This window comes from Anoplolepis gracilipes, chromosome 2 (genome assembly GCF_047496725.1).
Source record: "Anoplolepis gracilipes chromosome 2, ASM4749672v1, whole genome shotgun sequence".
NCBI lineage: Eukaryota > Metazoa > Arthropoda > Insecta > Hymenoptera > Formicidae > Anoplolepis > Anoplolepis gracilipes.
Window position 1 is genome coordinate 15,565,589 of NC_132971.1, and position 20,288 is coordinate 15,585,876.

Sequence of the window (20,288 nt, forward strand, 5' to 3'; positions counted from 1 at the left end):
GTACTCTATCTCTAATTCATGTGATATGTACGTATCCGCCGGAACGACGGGAACGTTTGTCATCCTAGACATCGCGTCTCGTCGCTTTTGTCGCGCTATTGCAATATTGAAAGTTGGCGAAATTAATCGCCCGACTCAATACTCGATAGATTTGCTATTGCAATTCCGATACTGTCAGATGAAATGCCACGGAAATTCTACGCAGCTTATAGAACGGTTAAAGCAAAAAATGTTCACATGATGTTATTTGCAAACTAATAAATAAAAAAAATACAATAATAAGAAATAAAAAAATTTTATAAAAATTTTACGGCGCCTCGAATGGAGAACTCGCACGCTTTTGCGATCGTGGAAATTATCACGAGTTGCAAGCATTATAACGAGAAAGCGTACTCTTTAAAGGCGTGCTCACCGAGAGAAAGAGAGAGAAAGAAGGTTACCCGAGTTTATCGCAGAGTAATAGTATGAACACGTAAATACAGGCGCGATGCCTATGCAGGCGGATATGGCGGAACATTTTTGGCATCTCGCCTCGACCCATCTCTTCACCGAGAGAGGAATTCGATATTTTTTTCCTCTCCTCTCCGCGTTCAGCCGCCTTCCGCACTCTATAATCGTGTATGCAAATCGTCACAGAGCGGCAGGGTGAAGCAATCGTCCCGCAATCGTGCCTTATTAAGTCGTTCCGCTGATTTTCTGTATTCGATCGACGGGAATCCATTGGTGGAGTAAGCCTACCTTGATCCCGAAGCGGCGGGTCATCATGATGCGAAGCCACTTGGTTGAAAAGCTACGGCGACGGCGCAAAGCGCCACGCCATGTAAAGCAAAAGGGTTTAAGGGTTACCTTAACGTCGCCGCTAATTCAACCAATCGTGTTTGTGCGACAAAAATATCGCAAATGCCCATTCAATTGTTATATTAATAAAAAGAGAGTCAATATATAAAACAACATCATATATTATGCCGAATCTGTTTACATTAATTTGCGCGCAGCAAGTCACGCAAGATGATGGATAACTTCATCTTTTTGTGTGTGCAGCCATTTGTATCTACATATATTTTCTCTAATAAATTATAACATATAGCGACTCGTGAAACTGTAATCAATTTTTAAAAAATTGTTTGAAATGAATTATTTTAAAGTGTGTTATTTTTATTTTTCCGATTGTATATACTCGCGTGTAATCTCTTTTTCCTTCATCTCGATAAATGTAACTCTCTTCATAATATTTTAATTAAATTTTTAAAACATTTTCAATATCATAGAATGTCTGTGCAGGAAAGTCTCTGGGAGAACAAGCAAGAAAATTATAATTACGCAGTTTGAAAGGATTGAGTTGCTCCCTCGCAAATGCGCGCAAAATAATTTATTCCTCGATGCTATAGCACGCAATAGTTTCCGGCTTATTACCCGCACTTACGCTTCCCACATTCTCGCGTTCATAATTGACGGATAAAGTTACGAAAGGACAAGTTTTAAAGAGACACTGCGGCACTCGATACCCACGTAATATTCTACCTTTCCCGCGCGGAGTTTGCGAGTTCTAATCATATAGCGGATCTCTCTATAGTAAACGTGCGCGCGTGGCAATGCTCTCAACTCGTAGGGGAAACAATACTTGTTTTTGCGATCGACAACGTGATTTGCGTTCTCTCTAGTCTCCCGATAAGCTTATTTATGTATCTGCACGTTTAACTCGTTGTCATTCCATTTACAGCGTCCGGTTTGCTTTTTCATTGTAACGGCGAGATAAGTAGGTATATTTTATCTCGCATTTTATCTCCTCAATTTTTTGAAATAAGTCTTGAAAAATTGAAAACTTTTGTATAAAGGCATTTCAATATTTCAATATATACAATTTCCAAATTTCATAGAATAACAACGCGATCGATTTCGTTGTGGGTTATTTTGTAGGTTTAGCCGTTTTCGTTGCTTTTAGCACCGAGTTTAGCTATGAATTAAGGCACGCGGGGAGCGTATTGTGACAATGCACCCTCCGACGTGGGAATCCTAAAGGTAAGCGCACCATGGGGGATCCCTTGAGTCGAGATGCCCTACCTAACCCCCGTTGACAAATTCGTGAGACTGTTGATGGATGTCATTTTGGTATTCAGTCGGGGGAACAGTTCGCGATAGATGATCGAACGAAAGTACTTCAATCGCATCACTCCAATACTCAGGTTTGCACGAAAATCGACCAATATTTTTTTGCCAAAGCAATAAAATAGTGTCTAATAATTAGTGGAAAGTAACATGTTCCTCGCGAAATTGAGCAAATATTTCAGAAACTTTATAAAGTTTTACCCATATTAACATAACTTGAAAAGAGAAAAAAGGAGCTGCGGATTAGTTTTGATAGCTTGTTTTTTATCGAAAGAATAAAAATAATGTACAATGTGTTTCTAAAATAATATACATATAAATATTTTTAAAAAATTTTAAACATTTAATCTCTTACAACTTCTTAAGTCAAGTATGTAAGTTGATTAAAATTGTAATTAATCAAATAAAAAAATTTTCTGAAAATTTTCTGATCTTCCAGATATTTTTGTTCAAAATTTTAGGTAAAAATATCTTAGAAAGAAAGATTTTTTAGTAATTTTTAAAGTTTTTTTTTATTTTTTAATTCTTTTCACTCGAAGTAAAAAGCCGCTTAAGTTCCTAGATTTGCAAATATATTGAAAAACTGAATAGCTTTCTCATAAGATAAACGTTTCCATAACTTTTCACTATTTTATCATTAAACATTACAATGAAAAATATGTATATTCAATATTTTGTTAAGACATTAAATATATAAACAGAGATAGATATATATTTATAATATAATTTAAATGCATAATTCACTTGGCTTGCCAGTTGTTTACAATATGAAAGCAAAATGATCAAAGAAAGAGTTTTTAAAAAAATCTTTAACTCTTTATAATCCTCAATAAAATTCCATAAGAATTCCCTGATTTTTTCAGATGCAATAGAAATCTCTGAAAAATTCAAGTTTTCCAAGGAGTAAACACCTATTAATATACCAACAAAATCAGTTAATTTCTCTTTCGCGGTAGAATTTTATAATTGTGTTGCGTTCTGAAAAATGTCATGCGGATGATTAGAAAGAATGCAAAAACAAAATTATTATTTCGCTATTCGAGGACCGACGAACAGACAGATGGAATGCGAGGAAAATTTGCGCCCCCCTCTTGCCATCGCGAGCCATCACGCGGTCTGTCGGCGGATAGCGCGGGGCTTCACATCACGCTGCGAGAGACCATCGTCACTTTGATATGTAAATACCCTGCACCGTAGGGTGTCTTGGAGCGTGTACCGGTAGCACATACACACACACATACACGCGCGCAGACATCGAGTACATACATATATAGAGAGATATACATATATATAGGCCGAAAGTTGCGCTCGTCCGATCTCGCCGAAGAGCGCGCGCTGCCGATGTGCATTTGCTTCATCGAACACGCCACAATGGAGCTGCGACTACGAAGGCAAATCCGGAGTGAGGGGCGCCGATCATTCCGCTTCCTCGGCAACCAGGGGACATCCAATATTGCCGTTATCTCTGTCCTACGTGCGTCAATATTAGCTCGGCGCAGAGCTCTCTGATGTTGAACACTTTGCGCGTTCGCTTTCCCGGAGGAAACCGAGCGGAAATCGAGATTCGGCTGAGAGGGATTTGAGAAGATTTCCATATCGAATTGTCGAATTGTCTGCGTGTATTGTGATTGCGTCACGGTGACGTAACGTAATACCGATCTGCGAAAAGTATACTTAACGCTCGTAAAGGAAATCACGGCGCGATTGCAACCACAGTTGTTACAGATTAACACACATGTGTGGGGAACGAAATTATAACTAAATATGCGATCCTGAAGAGATTCAATCGATATTACGAGCTGACGGAGGCGGCAGTTCTATCCGGCAGTGCTAAATAATTATCGTTCTCCGCTGTGGTACACGCACCGTGAGAAAGGATAAGTGCCCTAATGGCGTCGTATCGTCCGGCGATCTCCGGAGTAATCGGCGGCCGCTGGTCTCTCCTTCGCGAGTTATACCCCGAGTCACACCCTTTCACAAATGGAACGGCTCGAAATGATAGCGGGCGAGGCGATCGCCTATCGTCGCATGCCAAGGAGCAATGTCGCTGTCGCTGTCGTCATCGTCGGTCGTTGGAAAACGCGCGCACTGATACAGCTCTACATAACTTGCCATTTCTCCCGAGGACCGTGTGCGGATACACGCTCACGCCGAACACACGGTAGTGTTGGTAGCCAACGCATAATGGTGCCCGTTTAATGTTAACGACGCCATTTTCAGAATATGGATATCAACTGCCTTTGACTTCAGGCGCTCATGAATTTTCATACGCGTCCGGGGGCCATGAAACTCGCCGAGGTTCCGCGACCATCGCATTTTTTCGCCTCGACTCTCGATTACGATTCGCGAAAGCGAAACATCTCTATCAGTTGAAAAATGCCCGGATGATAAAGGCCGCATAATAAATCGCGCAATCGATCTTTTCGATTTTTCAATCTAATATTTCTTTCAAACAGAAATAAATAATTCCATCGCAAAAATGTTTGAAAATATATTTGCCGGAACATCACAGCATTTATCAATTATATAGTTCTACATGTGTATAAAATAATTACAATTTTAATAGTATATATTTACGTTGCTCTCGCATAATAGGTTGATCTCTCTGTAGTGTGATACTGGTTAAATTTTTGAGCTGCTCTTCAATCAAACGTTGGCAATTCACTGAATAACACTTTCGACCTTTAGCACAGAGTACCGATATAATCCCTACTACTATGTCCGCTCAAGGAGTTATAAATAAATAAGGTTTACGTTTGAGTTCGTTCACGTCTATCCAAGGTCGATGTTTATTTCGTGAATAAATTCACATTATTCAACGAGCTTTTCAACAATCTTGTTTTATTATTATAAGTACAGTCGGACCTCTCATCCTACGACAAAAAATCCTCTCATGCTACGACCGCGAAAGGGAAATTATACCCCCACTCTCAAATTTTTGTCGTAGGATCAAAGGTTTAAGGGGAAGATTCCGAACCGAAAATGTCGTAGGATAAGAGGCCCGACTGTATATTATAAGTACTTAATCTCGAAGACATTTCTAATGTACGCTTCATATTTTTGAAAAATTCATTGTTGAAAAATACTTATTATATTTTATACGTTTCAGATTGCTGAAAAACTCGTTGAATAATATGAATTTAATTTCGCAAAATAAATGTCGATCTCGTACACATGAACGACCTCAAACATAAATCTTATTTATAACGCCTCGAGCAGACGTGTAGAGAAGATTGTATCGATGCGAAAGGTCGAAAGTTTTATTCAGTTAATTGCCAATGTTTGACTAAGAAAGACCAGAAGACCAAAGATCGAAGCTAGCATTACTACAGAGAAAGCAACCTACAAAAGCAATGTAAATACATACTATTGGGATTGTAAATATTTTATATACATATGTATCGATACTTCCGCTTAATGGTTTTAATATTATTATTTACCTTTTTTTTTTATAGAAAAATATGGTAATATTTGTCATTTATTTCTACTAATATTTTGATATGATTTAAAATATATTTTCGATAAAATAACCGATAAACTAATAACTCGATAAAATAATAGATATTTACTTTAATTAAATTTATGTTTGACTGACGCTTTTTAACATAATTACATATTTTTCTAAATTAATATTTTTATTACTATTGCACAATTACATATTTCATTATCTGCAACTGACTACTGTATTTCTATTCCAATGTACATTAGAAAATCTTTTTCTGCAGGGATAAAAATATCCTCTGCAAAGGCTTCGCGTATTCTATGTTACATTCATAGCCTGGAGAGAGTTATAACGTCATTCTGATAACGATTTGAGAGAATACGCGATAAACGAGCGAAAATGTCGCGAGGGCGGCTAACGCGGGGAAGAGCATTTACCTCCGGAGAGCGGAGTTAGCGTGACTTGAGTGACGTCAGCGACAGGTAAGTTCTCCAACCCCACCATGAAATGTGCTAGCTGCAGGTGAACAGGCGTCTGCTTTCGACATTGGTCTGCCTTCGACCAATGGTATGCGCGGGGCAGGACGATACCTGAACAACCTGATAGCTCACCTCAGACGCGCGCACCACTTTGATATACCGCGATACGTCCGCGTTAACGGCCAACGCGACAAACGATTGGATCGCGAATTCCAATGTTACGCCGATTATATCTCTCGCTATTTATCAGCTCGCACAACAATGTTTGATCGCGATGTATAAAAATGACATTATCCGGTTGATCTATCTACAAGATGTATTTCCAGCAATCTTGATTATTATCGAAAGATTGAAATAATTATATATGCAAACGTGTGTAGACAAGCTTGGAAGTATTTGTAAAATATATCAATGTGATAGATATGATATTTAATTACATTCTGACAATCTTATTAACCGTGCTTTCTAAAGCAGCGCGAAAAGCGAAATCTCTTCACTGATGTCTGTTTAACAGATACGAGGCGTGAGGTTGAAAACGTAATCTCGATTACAGATGTCTTAAATAATAATACAAATTAAAGAAATGGACCTCCTGAGAAGATAATTTCGCGGTAGCCTCCGATATTAGATACGGCTGGAGCGAGGAGAGCAGCAGGACCTCCCAGCTGTCCTCCCACCGCGTGGAGATTACAATAATTACCATTCTTATTTGTCCTTCCTGCTATCCTCGCTGCCCCTCGCTCTCGCTCTCCCTCGACATCAATTACAGCCGTAGTCTCTCACTTTAATCTCAAGATTAATCGCGGCCCTCAAACTGCGGGCAATTGCAGTTTCGGCACGTGGATATTCGCCACGGCTATAAAATTCTTGACGCCACAATTAACGCCGAGCACAAAATGTCTTCCTTATCGGGGATTGAATGTGTCGGACGTGAGCCCGCGAGATTATTCGCGACTTGATTGCAACTTAAAATTATGCTTTTTACTTTATTTATCACGTAAGAACAATAAAATATAAGACAGAAAAATTGTATTAAGATCACGTTTTATTATTCTACCTTTGAATTCTAGTTTTTAATTAAAAATTAAAATAAACATTTACACTTGAAGAAATTTAGCAGAATCTGCTTTCTATCACAGATATTATTAAAAGAAAACAAGTAAAAAATACCGTTATTATGTAATTCATCACATTTACAGATAAAAATATTGCAAATTTTAAGAATTTTTAGATTCGATAGTCAGATGCAGATAATGAAAAAATATAATTGTGTAATAGTAATAAAAAAATTAATATAGAACAATAATGGAAAAATAAATGATTATGTTTCAAAGCGCCTAACCAAAAATAATTTTAATTAAAAGTAAATAAAAAAAATTGTCGGTTATAAATCGATTTTGCATATAAACGAGTAACAAATATGCAAACTACTTTTAATAAATAAATTATTTAAGCAGATTAAATTTATATCTCTTTCAGCTTTGATATAATATGTATTTCTCAAATATAATGCAACTGAGAAATATTTCTCGGTTTAAAAAATCTATGTCTTTGTTAAGAAGAATGATACGTATTACATTAAGAAAAACAATTTTGAGATTGTATCAAGTTTATATCTCTTTCAGCTTTGATATAATATGTATTTCTCAAATATAATGCAGCTAAGAAGAAATATTTCTTGGTTCAAAAAATCTATGTTGATTGTATCTTTGTTAAAAAGAATGATACGTATATTACATTAAGAAAAGCAAATAGTTTTGAGATTGTTCCTAGATTATACATTATTTTTTACAAACGAAAATATAATCAAACTTATGCAATCCTATAAAACAATTGTTTAAATAGCTGCCGCAAATTTTATCTCGTTCATTAGGCACCGTGCACGTATACACTAGTAACATTTATGAATTTATTCTATATTCCGTCGAGAATATTAGATTCGTGATTAGAAACTCTTCCGTGAGCGACATTATTTGAACCCAAACGGGGAGACAATGAGTTCGCGACATCCCGCGTACTGACGATGAAACCCGAGACACCCGTAATCATCGCGGCGGAGGGGCGGAAAGGGAACATACCTCCCGGGACGATAATTCGTCGGAGGGGCACCCCGGGACCCCCGCGGTGCTCCACGGTGGGAGTTTGCCGGATACGCCCCTGAAGGCGCAAGATCTAAAAGCGGAGGGCACACGCGCCAGCACCCTTTGCCGCCGCGAAACGACGTCATAGTCGCTTCCGCACCCATCAGAGCGATTTTATCCGGGCGTCTTTCACGTCCGTTTTCTCCTGCACTCCCTCCCCGTATTTCCCTCGCCATCCCCTTTCAACGTGTGCTACAGAGCTCTTTATCGCAAGTATGACGGGAAGTCTCTCATTGCACGGTTTCGGGTACCGAAAGGAATCGCGAACCCGTTTTCACGTCGACGCCCACCGGAAACAGCTGAATTCGACGCCTTTGCTTTACCTTTTGAAGATCCGCGGGGCTGCGCGGATCCGATTACGAGGACGCACGTTGGGTGACCGTTTCAACTTGAGCTTTGTGCACGATTGCGTACCGCGCCGATCGTTTGAATGCAGACTGGACGTAAATATTTTTATACACGGAGAAAATTTTATATTAAAAATTACTATGGTATGTAGTAACTGTGGACCATTAGGGATCACTCTAAGTTAAAGTGCTATGTAAAACTATAAAAATTGCATAAATTGATGTAATTTTTATAATTTTACATAGCATTTTACTTTAGACTGATTCCTAATGGTCCACAGTTATTACATACCATAGTAATTTTTAATTTAAAATTTTCCCCGTGTAGAATCTTCACGCGTTTAACGGTTTTCTAATTGTAAAATTCGCGAATGTAAAATATGGTGAGAAAAAACATGATGTAATGATTTTTCGAAGATATTAATTTTTGGCGGCGGAAAATTTTGACATAAATAAAAATACGACATTATTCGATATCTTTAATTAAAAATCTATTTAGACTGCATTATGACAGATTAAGGATTCCATGAAAAATCGTTAAGAGCGCTGCTAATGTGTACGGTGTCGTCTTGTGAAAAAGCGCTAAACCGAGAACAGAGAGAAAGAGAAAGAGAGAGAAAGAGAGAGAGAGAGAGAGAGTTCCGAAACCTGTGTTACAAATTTAATAACATATCAACTTCCTTAATGAGTTGAGCAAACAGTAATCTCGTCGGGTCCACGCTTCGCTTCCCAAATGAATCTCTAGATTTGGGTCCCGAATGTGTCGGTGGAACAAAGGAAAATCCTTTGTGCTCGTTTTAGATATCCCTGCTGGACATAACTCCGCCCACACAGTCGTTATTACACAACTTTTTTCCTGCCGCTTCTATCAGCCAGATGAATTTTCGAAAGAATCCCACAGAACCACTGAAAATGAATTGTTTCCCGACACGGGAAATTTCCTTCAAAAAAAAAAAAAAAAGATATATTTCTCCATTTCCGACCAAGAGAGAAAAAAAGCAAACTAATTATTTATAGGGAGATCAATATTATCCAAAAGATAATTTTAGATCCAAATGGCTTCTCGTTCTTTTCGCACGCTCTATTCCTTTTTACCGCATGTTTTAAACTTCGCAAAGTATCGCTATGTTCACAAGCAATTAAATTTCGAGGTTCATTACGTAGCCGCTTAAGCGTGAACGCAACTCGCGCTGGGAGCTGTCGAAACGATGTTTCCTTAAAACTATATCTATCAAAGGCTAACGAACAGTCGTTAGTTTCAGAAGAAATCGCATTAGAGTCGCTGCGAACCGACGTGCATCAGTTTTTATTTTCACTCGCGCTTCATGTTCGTCACCCTTGGTTTTTTGTCCGCGGAGTCGGGGCGGCGAGTCGCGTCATCGAATTTCGGGGTCGAGCGAGAGGGAGAGACCGGTTCACGCCCCTGCCGCGATAATTCCAAGCTGGTATACATACAACGCGTATGCTCTTGAGAGCAACGGCGGAATAGCGCGTGTGCGGCGGCTACTGGTCCCCGAAGAGGTTTCAACGGCAGCACACGCAGGGGCGTATCAAGGACGTGCCGAGCCAACGCCCCCGTCGACCCCTAGGTGGTCCAGGGCGTCGCTGGGTGGTACTGGAGCTTTAATTCCGGATGAGTTTCCTGCCAGCGGCTCTATACGAATATGCCATTCACCTCGTTTCGACCTCGAATTATTCCATTGCTTTGAATCCTCGTTCCTTCCTTTTACAATGTTCGAAACTAGATATGAGAATCATAACATGGTTTTTTAAAACATGATAACGCACGATGATCAGATCCCGACAAATTATTTCGCTTATATATTATATATTTAAACAGTATAAAAAAGACTATCTGGATACGTATAATTTATTGTGTGTATTTCTTTATATGTAATAATATAATGAAAAACGAGACTAAACAAATATATTAAAATTATTACTCCAAAAATTGAAATGGGTGAACCAAAGTTAACGATGGGCAGCGATGCAACAATAAAAATAATAATTACTCCTAATTAATTAATTTCTTTAAAAAGTAGCTAATAAACAAAGCTTTATATAATAATTAGTATAAATATTTGCTTGGTGATAAAAGAGAGGAACACGTTGTGTCCTCTCCGATATATACTACACAGCTTTTCTCTATTTTATCATATTAGTTTCATTACATTTTTCATTTGCTTCCTCTTGATATTAATATGAATGAATAAAATAAGATTCCTGTTGAGATATTTTCATTGTACTCTGACGTAATGTAAAAACAAATGCAGCTACTTCACACAGACTTGACCAGACCGCTACACATCTCACGTGACATTACATAAATTTCAATTAACGACCATGGGAATCCGGTAGCTGAATCGCAGATCGCATAAACACATACGGCTCATTAGCTGCGGGATAAAGGGTCGGTCGCCTTTTATAGTCAAAGGTGACGGCAGCCACCGCCCCCTCAAAACGGCAAAAGCATCGGTCGGTTTACGACCGTAGCATAAAACCCGCTGACGTCCCAGAGGAATACGTTCCCTCTTCTTTCATCTGTTTTCATCTACTTTTTTCAACCTAAACACGATTTTCACAGAGACCGATTTTATTTTGTGTCCGACGCGTCTACTACCATTTGCATTTGATGATCGTGATCCTTTATACTAATCGGCCGCGTGAAAAATTCGTGAATTAAAAATTATAATGCGTTTAATATACCATGGAAAGAGTGCTATTTGAAAAGTCATATTATTATTATTATTATTACGTGAAAAAGTAAATTCCTTATAGAAATTCCCTAGAGAGAAAGAGTGTACGCCGAAACGTCTCTTAACCTGTGAACAAATAATAAGCGACCGATTATGAGTCGTTGACGTAATCCATAATTTAGTGTTCAACGAATGCGTATTAGCAGCTTTTCGTGTTGTTGACAGGTGCGATAGTCTACAATTCGAAGGGACTGATTGATGGGAAAACTGATACGACCCCGAGCTGTCGCGTAATTTTACGGCGGTAATGACACGCTTACATATACGGAGGGGTGGTGTTTGCTTGGTGCGACTTGAAAACACTTGTCCTTAAATAATGGCACAGCATGCAGCGGGCGGGTCAGACTGCGCTTGCTTTCTTTGAATTCGAGTTTCTTCCCGACTCGTAGCAGAAACGAAAATAAAAACACAGAGTGAAAAAATGATTCTTAATAAAATAAGCGTTAATGTATTATGCAATACATTCGCAATGATTATTTAATAGTCTACATAGTAAGCAAGAAATTTCAACATTAAAGGGATATAGAAACTTTTAAAACGTGATTCTTTATATTGTATTTAAGCAAATTACTTTTTTTTCTATTTAAAAGTGCTTCGAGAGGATTTCAACATGAACTAGTACGTCAATTCTTCCTGGCGGAAAATAATCCAAGATTAATTATCGTAGAATTGAATCTAAATACCACTTACTTAAGTAGATTGTTGCGCTATGCATAAAACATGCGCGTATAAATAACGGATATATCCTTCGATTAAAATTTCTAATGTAATAGGAAAGTATATCGTATTACATTGGACTTGTATACGCTTCCAAGCAAAATATAATTTTCTCCTAGCTTACTACACAGCTGTAAGTCGAAAAACAAATCATTTTTTTTTTAATTGAACGATCCTGAATCTTCGAAAAAAAAAAATATTTATACAAAGTGAACATTTTTCTTGGTGAATTTTTTATTCGGAAATAGTAAAATTATTAATTGATTTGGTACAAAACCATGACAATTCCTTTTATACGACAATATCGCGATGCAGACACGATGACGACACGCGAAAGCGATTAATCATTAAATTCCATATGGTTAGATGACAAGAAGCTATTCCGTGTAACTAAATTATTCCGTTTTATTTTCTCAAGAAAAAGCCCCCTTATACGATCAATTTGAGAATACGCCATACAATTGACACGCATTGCACCGGTAAACGAGTCGTCCCAGGTTATCCACGTCTCCATAGGAGCGTGCATAATGCATTTGTAGCATCACTACCTGCAGGTACCGTGCATCTACGATCGATATTAAGTCGAAATGATGGCGACGCTCAGGTGCGGTCGAGTGCACGCTCGCTAAACCGTTCACTCGTATCGCGCGTACACGCACCGCGTTTACTTGAAAATGACAGGTAATTCTACAGTGCGTCCGTTGCCGATGCAAAACGCACATGTGTATCTTTGTTCGTGAATCAACTTGTATGTCGATTAACGCGGGTCATCGAAGTAATAAAAAAAAAAAAAAAAAAAAAAAAAACCAAACTCAAGAATATTTTTTTATTCAAAAGTCACATATAACAAAATTATGTTTTCTGCTAATTTAATTATCTGTAAGAGAGAGCGAGAGAGAGAGAGGAAATAATATGAGCAAGCTACTTGACGTCATCGACAACCGAATCATCTATCCTATTGCAATGATTATCTCAAAGCCATGAGTAGCTACATTTTAACATAATAACTTCGGTTTTTCTTTGCAGGAAAGAATGATGGAATCTCGCGAAATACTGCTGTTTCAATTCGTAGAATTATGTATCGTTAGCGATGTCATGGAAAAAGCCGCCTTCGTATTTTGTTCCACGCAAACAGGACGTAAATACGTCTCGAAGATAGCTATACCATCGTGTAATCCGCAGTATGGCGATGCGGCTTGTATCGGCGATGAGACTCGGAAAGTGACTCGTGTACACGCGACGTCGTTGCATCCGTCCGATAATAACGTAAAGAGATGCAAATATCGCGCGGAATCGTGTCATGCTCGCATTTATGGGATTTGCATACGCCGTACGCGCATAGAATAACGACGATCCAACTATTCGAAAGGTTATAATTAGTGTGTATGCAGACAAGAAGTCGAGGGCGAGTCGGGGCCGCGGGAGAATTGCGCACTCGCAATTAATTAAATAATGATATAATTGACCCGAAGGGCAGAGCAATTAGCTGATTGATACAGAAGACTGGCAACGAAGGGAGGTAAACTGACGAGGGACATACAAGGGAGGAAGGGATGAAACGGTCTGCGAACAGGGTGGAGGTAGCCGAGACGTGCATAAAGAGAGAGAGAGAGAGAGAAAGAGAGAGAGAGAGAGGGGGGGGGAGAGAGAGCCAGAAGGGAAATTGTTTCATAGAAGTTGCATGCCGTGCAAATGACGAGAGTAGGGCTGCAATTTATTTGCAATTTGCATTCGATTTACCAGCAGGATTTATCGCGACCCGCAACGCAAATTGATCGAATTAAACAGACGGTAAGTAGAATTGCGCGCGGCTCGCTTCAGGGTCAGGCACGTCCGGGATATTCGCCGAGCGGTTTTCGCGACGTTCCTGCGGTAACTGCTACTATTGGGAGAGAATGATGATCGCGCGCGTTGACGCATTCCAAGAACGTTTAACGATAAGCGGTAAGAAAATGATTAATATTCAAAACATTAATTCATCGCGATTGACGCAACAATCTATTTAATATATGACAGAATAAAGCTAGAATGATATTTTTGCGTTTTGAATGAAGTATCTGCGACTAGAAGGACGCGAGGACGAGGAAGAAAAATGTTTCGTGTGGAAATATAGATGTATTAGCGAAAGCTCCGCGTCACCTTCGCGACAGTTCTTATCTTTTGTCCAACATGTCATTACACGTGCGCCGTGTAAAACTTTTTTCAACGAACGTAAGGGTATGTAAAGTCCCTTGGTAGTAATACCGGCGCGCTTGTGAGACATCAACGCGATGTCTCGGAAAGATGCAGCCGGCGCCAACGAATCCTTTGATGGTCAGCCGCGCGGGTGCTTTTTCAGGTAGCCACAGACGCATTAGTCGCTCCTCTCATTTCTCCTCTCCCATCCCTCTCACCCGATGCTCTCGACGCCGAAGACGCAGGTATCTAAATGAGCTGCTCAGAATCGTTAATAGGCTACGAGCTCCGATGAACACGTGTCAACATTGCCAATACACATCGATCTATAAATCCTACACGAGATTAATCATTGACTTGCATATCTCTCTTTACATAATTAAATATTTACTCTGTTTCTTGAAAAATAATTTCATGTGTTTGATAATCCTATGTTGATTAATATTGTTTGTGTTGTTTTAACTATCGTTTTATTTTTTTTTTTTTTTTCGCGAATTCGTCAGTTTTCCAAATTAACGTTATTATTTTATTTCTTTTTAAGTAGCCGACAATGATAGAGTCGAGTTTCATTACCACACGCTGAAGAGATCAGAATACGCGCGTTCTTTGTTCGTTATAAAACGGAGTATAAAGCCATCAACCCGCCAGTAAACCGCGAGAGCCGCGGCAGCGCGTCCTTTTTTTTCCTAAAGTACACCCAACCTTGGCGCCAGTCGAGGGAGCCAAAATCACGGCCTCATTATAAAGTAATTAAAACCCATTACTAATGCTATCCTTTATCGAACGAAGCGAAAGAAGAGAAGCCGACACAATAAAGCGGCAGTCAGACCCTCGTCTTGTTCTCCGCGCCGCGCAGCCCGAAGCCAAAACCTTGAATTTGGCTGTATAATCCAATAGTAATTCAAAGTGCGACGGGACACGTCGAACCCTTTGGACCCGTCAATATCCGTCCCGTGATGACCTTCGAATAGGGTCGTTATGCGTTTTAATTGAATTTGATCGAGCGTAAATCGAAACGCCACTGTCCGGCACTGTTACACGCGCGTCTGGAATTTCTTTTTTTAAGTTTCCGCACCATCGCAAGATCTGTGTATTTACGTTTTTAGCCAGATGTAGAACATCACGTATAATCTGTGTCAATATTGCTTAGATAGATGCACATATTTAATATACAATACTTATATGAAAAAAAAAAAAGTTATAAAAGAGAGATTGATTATAAAAGTTAAGAAAAACATCGGAATTTGTTAATCCGGCGATTATTTTATACGATGCAATACACATTGTACCTTCGGCTTGTAATTTTACCAAGCCAGAAAGAAATGACAAAAAACAGAATCAACTAAATAAGACCATGACGCAGCCGCTGGCGCCAGGTCTGCTCCAACTCATTACCCGATTCTTCTCGGTAAACCTGCATCATGCTGCGAGGTCATTTTCAAATATCGGCAAATGAAAGATTTCTTGGTAGGATGACAAATGTATTTCATCCAGAAATATTAATCACATTCGTTAAGTGATGAGATTCAAGTCAGATAATGCGACAGAAAACAGAAAAGAATTTTGAAAGGAAAAAAATTTGCTTTTTTCCAAATTTGTATTTCATCCAAAAATATTAATCACATTCGTTAAGTGATGTGATTCAAGTTAGATAATACGACAGAAAACAGAAAAGAATTTGCTTTTTAATCATTAAAAAAATACTTTTATGTTTCTTTTATATAAATTTTCCGTCACCCTCCATCCCTTTCATTTTATTCTGCTGTTTTCAACAACTTTTCTCGAAAGGTGTGACATTCCTTCGATCTTATCGGAGTACTAAGCGTCACTTTTCGCATTCCAAAAAAGCTGGCTTCGTAAAGGCAATACCGACGATGGTGGAAAGATACAAATTGAGGTCGGGAGAGTAAAGGTACGATCAACCGGTCGAAGATCTTATCCGCTTAATGGGCAGAAGCCACCACGACCTAAAAATGACTCGGTACCAGCCAACAAATACTACTATCTTGACGTAACTTCAAATATTTAAGTTTATTTTTGATACTCTCTTTCTCTCTTACAAAATTTCATTTAACTACTTGAAATACTTAAATCTTATTCGATTAGAAGTATGTTAGATGATTAGAAAATTGCTTTTTTAGAAACTGTTCAAAACAATAGTCAAGAAAAATTTGAGTAATAATCAAACAAAAAAAGATTACAACATTAATCTTATCGATTATATACATTTCTATTAATATGTTAATAAAAAATATCATATCAGTATATATGTATATAACTATTTGGCTCAAAGAAAGGTAATCAGTAATTTCTTTCGGCTTCTCGAACCCTCTGTAATTGACAAGATGAACTATCAATGAACACAATAGCTCTTTGAATCGAGTGATGACTGGTCGAAGAACCAACCGACGGATTCCTTGATGATTAAATCGATGCACGGAATAATTTAATTAGCTACCTCTTTGACAGCCACGCGTAAAAGTTCTTTCGAAAGTATCATTTAGTAAAGATGAAAAGATGATTCTTGCACATTTTGATCCTTTTTGATTTTCGGAGTCAAGTGAATAGAAAACTTATGAATATCTATTTTTTTAATAATGCATCTAAATGATATCTAAATGACATAGTTTTTTCTCAATTTTTCCTCTTTTTACTGTTTGCAAAATAACATGGATTATATAACCCGAAAATTTATTTCAACTATTTTATGATTATTTCTGAAAGCGAATTATCACATTGGCTGACAGATTATTTATTAAAATAGATATCGCGGACATTATGACCTACCGTGCGCGCGAATTCAACTACGTGTAATTCTTAATGTAAAAATCTTTTGATCTTTCATAGATTTACTCACGTCCCGACATCCCTGTTTACGTGGTCGTAACCATACCTCGCTAAACATTTATCGTACCCGCTCGGACAAAGGCTCGGTAACATTATTATTACGCCACACCTGAGGGGTATCCTAAGTGCTTTACGCTCTGGAATATCGAAAATACTTTTTAAGATGGGATCACGCCTGGAAAGAGGATCTGATCTCTCTCCCCTGCATCCGGGATAGTCGCGGTCAATCTAGATTGTAAGTTAATGGATGCTTAACGCTTTAGTAATTGAAACCTGAGCATTGTCGTGATATTGCATCGCCTTAATGCCACTCGTGCGTACTACTATCGAATAATACAGATATCGAGAGCCTCTCTGAACCTTTCATTTAAGTTTTGCATCCTAGTTTTACATTATATCTTACATCGCTTCACCTTACACAAAAGTTCTAACAATATCTAAGAAATACACATATATGGTATCTATAGAAGGCATATTTTTAGATATACTTTTGACTTTTCGTTTTGGAATACGTTATATTGTGGGGATACCGAATTGCCGTTAAATCAGAAATTAATACATGGTCGCACAATGCCATGTGATCGCCTCACAAATTTATCAATGGACGAGATACTCATTGTCGGCGAAGGCGTCCCTTTGACAAGGTGTTAAAAGAATACTGTGCCGAATGTGCCGTTTAAATTTCGCGTGATTTATGATGCCGTATTTACGATCGAGGGGAAAGAGAGAGGGAGGGTGAGATCCTACGGATCGATACCGTCTTCGGGAGTTTTCCCTCTACCTCGTTCTATCTTTCAAGCGTACCGCGGACTCTCCATTTTTAACTTGGGCCGTCTCTTCCCGAATCTTTTATACCGCGCGGAACTCGGCCGCGCGCGCAACCGGACCCTCGTAAATCGTCAGCAGACCGGAGCGCATTGTATCTGGGTGATTTACCGGTGCAAGTCCATTAGTCGTAAAGCAATGCTCCTCGACCATTGCTAGATGGCGGATGATAAGACAAACTGCGTTTTCAGCGTACATAATACTCCCCGCCTCATCCCCTCCCGGGGAGACGAGGGGGTTGTGTGTACTACGCGATTGCTGTTCGCAGCAACGGTCCCAGCTTCCCTTTCATCGACACTCGGTACCTCTCTCCCCCTTCCCTTTGTCTCTCTCTTTCTTCTTCGCTCGCTCCCCCTTCGAATCTCTTTTGCACTCGACGTCGTAATTTACGATCGCGGTCCCATTACGAGCTGAATATCGAGAACCTTCGTTACTGGCGAAACAAACGGTTAAATATATTCGATAAAAAAACATGCATTATTCTTACTATTCTCTTGTAAAACGTCAAATATTGAAGAAATAGAAAAATGATCTGAAAAATTGAGAAAAGAATAAAATTTTTTCGTTGCTAATAATTATTCGTATGCATATTAAGATTCTTGATTAATTTTTGCATTGATTGTTACAATATATTTTTAGCAAATTAATAAATGTCAAGAGTTATAAGTATATTACACAAACTAATAGAAATGCATCTTATAATTTGATTGCACAAAGAAAAATATAAATATGAGCAAGAAAGTAAATTTCACGCATCGTTTGAATAGCAATATTCATTAAACGCATCGAGTAAAAATAAATGATTAAAAAACAAAGTTACTTGTGTAACGGAACCGTGTCATCTGCTCATGTAATCTGCGAAAGGAGAGATTTTCTCGCATGTAGAAAGACGTGTCAGTGTGATTCGTTTAAGAAGCGATATATGTACGTCGAAAGTTTACAACAAGTGGTCTGAAAAATATATAATTTTCGTTAATAAAGATAACGGTGAGAAAAAGCGACGCGATGATGACTACGACGGCGAAGGCAAAGTTGTTGCCTGAGGATACACCGCGGCCGATGAAGATAATCCTTAATCCCGCTAACGAAGACGATTATCCACGTTCTTGTACGGGAATTTTGTGCGCGCAAACGAAGCGATAATTGAACCTCTCACTCCACTCTCTCCTTCCGCCGCGCGACGCACAGCGTCGAAAATTTACAGTGCCCCATTTGTTCGCAATTTCGACACTGCTGCCTGTAATTACCCCGACGGTAGGAAGGCTTACCGCTGATTTTAATGATACCTCATGATAAACCTTTCGTCAGCCGCGGGATTTACGCACATTACATGACGCGGTAAGAAAGCGCTCGGATTTCTTTCCGCTCTGTACGCGAATCTTGCGTAGTGACAGATGATTGTGTATCTTTTGAATAATATATATACGCAAGTCGAAACAAATATATACGTGCAAGGAATTTATTATTTATATTTATTCTTAATATCGAAAATTTTAATTCAAGCTTTTTATTTTATAATTTTGGAGTTTAACAAACAGTGCAGATGTTCGAATTATAGTAATTTATGGCGAAAAATGCATGCAAATGTGCTCGTAAAAAATAAATCTTGTGAAATATTAATTAAAAATATACTATACTAAATACAATTCTAAATAGTTAAATTCTAAAGAAGTAAGATTTTTCTTGGTCTCGCCAATTTGAAAATGTCTTATTTTAAAAAGTTAATATTAGAAAAAGAGGAATAATACAATAGATATGAGAATGTCTGGTATGTTATAATGAATATAAATACGTAATTCGTGATTACACGAGCAACAACGAACGAACTGCTGTCGATGCATACATTATGTATCCTTCCTCCATCTCTCCCTCTCTCTTTCTTCATATTCCCGCCGATTAATTATGTAATTATGATTGAGCTCAAGGAAGCTATGAATTGCAGATTTGCAATTCGAACGATTCAAACGAAAAACCTTCGTAAAGGTTAGTTCACGTCGGTTAACAGTAAATAAAACTATGCGATAAAACTCTTCATTACTCGAGATGCAAATGCGATAATATTAAAGTCGAAGGCGATGTTTTATATGTAATTTTTGTATATTTTTTAAAAACAAGTACGTATACATTTTATGGGTACATATTTAAGAGATGCAAATTTCCCATCAGAAATTGCACTTTGTTCGTTATATTTAATGAACAAAATTCATATGAACGAAAGATTATGTTTGCAATATTTAGAATATAAAAAATGTTATTAAACAGTTTTTTCAAACAATTTTTCCAAAGTATTATCCATAAGTGATACATGGAATGATCGATCGACGGATACGAGTAGAGCCGAAGTTTTACCGCATCATGCATGGCGCATGATGCATCGGGGGCAACAATGACGAACAGGAACTGATATTCCCAAGTCACCATTATGGCTTTTAAAGGCGGCTAAAACGAAACGA

The 20,288-nt window shown here is 38.3% G+C and overlaps 1 protein-coding gene across 1 annotated transcript in view; it reads right to left on the minus strand.

Moving 5' to 3' along the window:
• Positions 1–4,964, minus strand: part of LOC140676151 (uncharacterized) — a 107,461-nt gene extending 102,497 nt beyond the window's left edge. The window contains exon 1 of the mRNA XM_072910908.1: positions 4,684–4,964. Within this exon, the coding sequence (XP_072767009.1) occupies positions 4,684–4,696 (13 nt within the window). The 5' untranslated portion in view covers positions 4,697–4,964. The remainder of the gene's footprint in view (positions 1–4,683) is intronic.
• Positions 4,965–20,288: the final 15,324 nt, after the last annotated feature.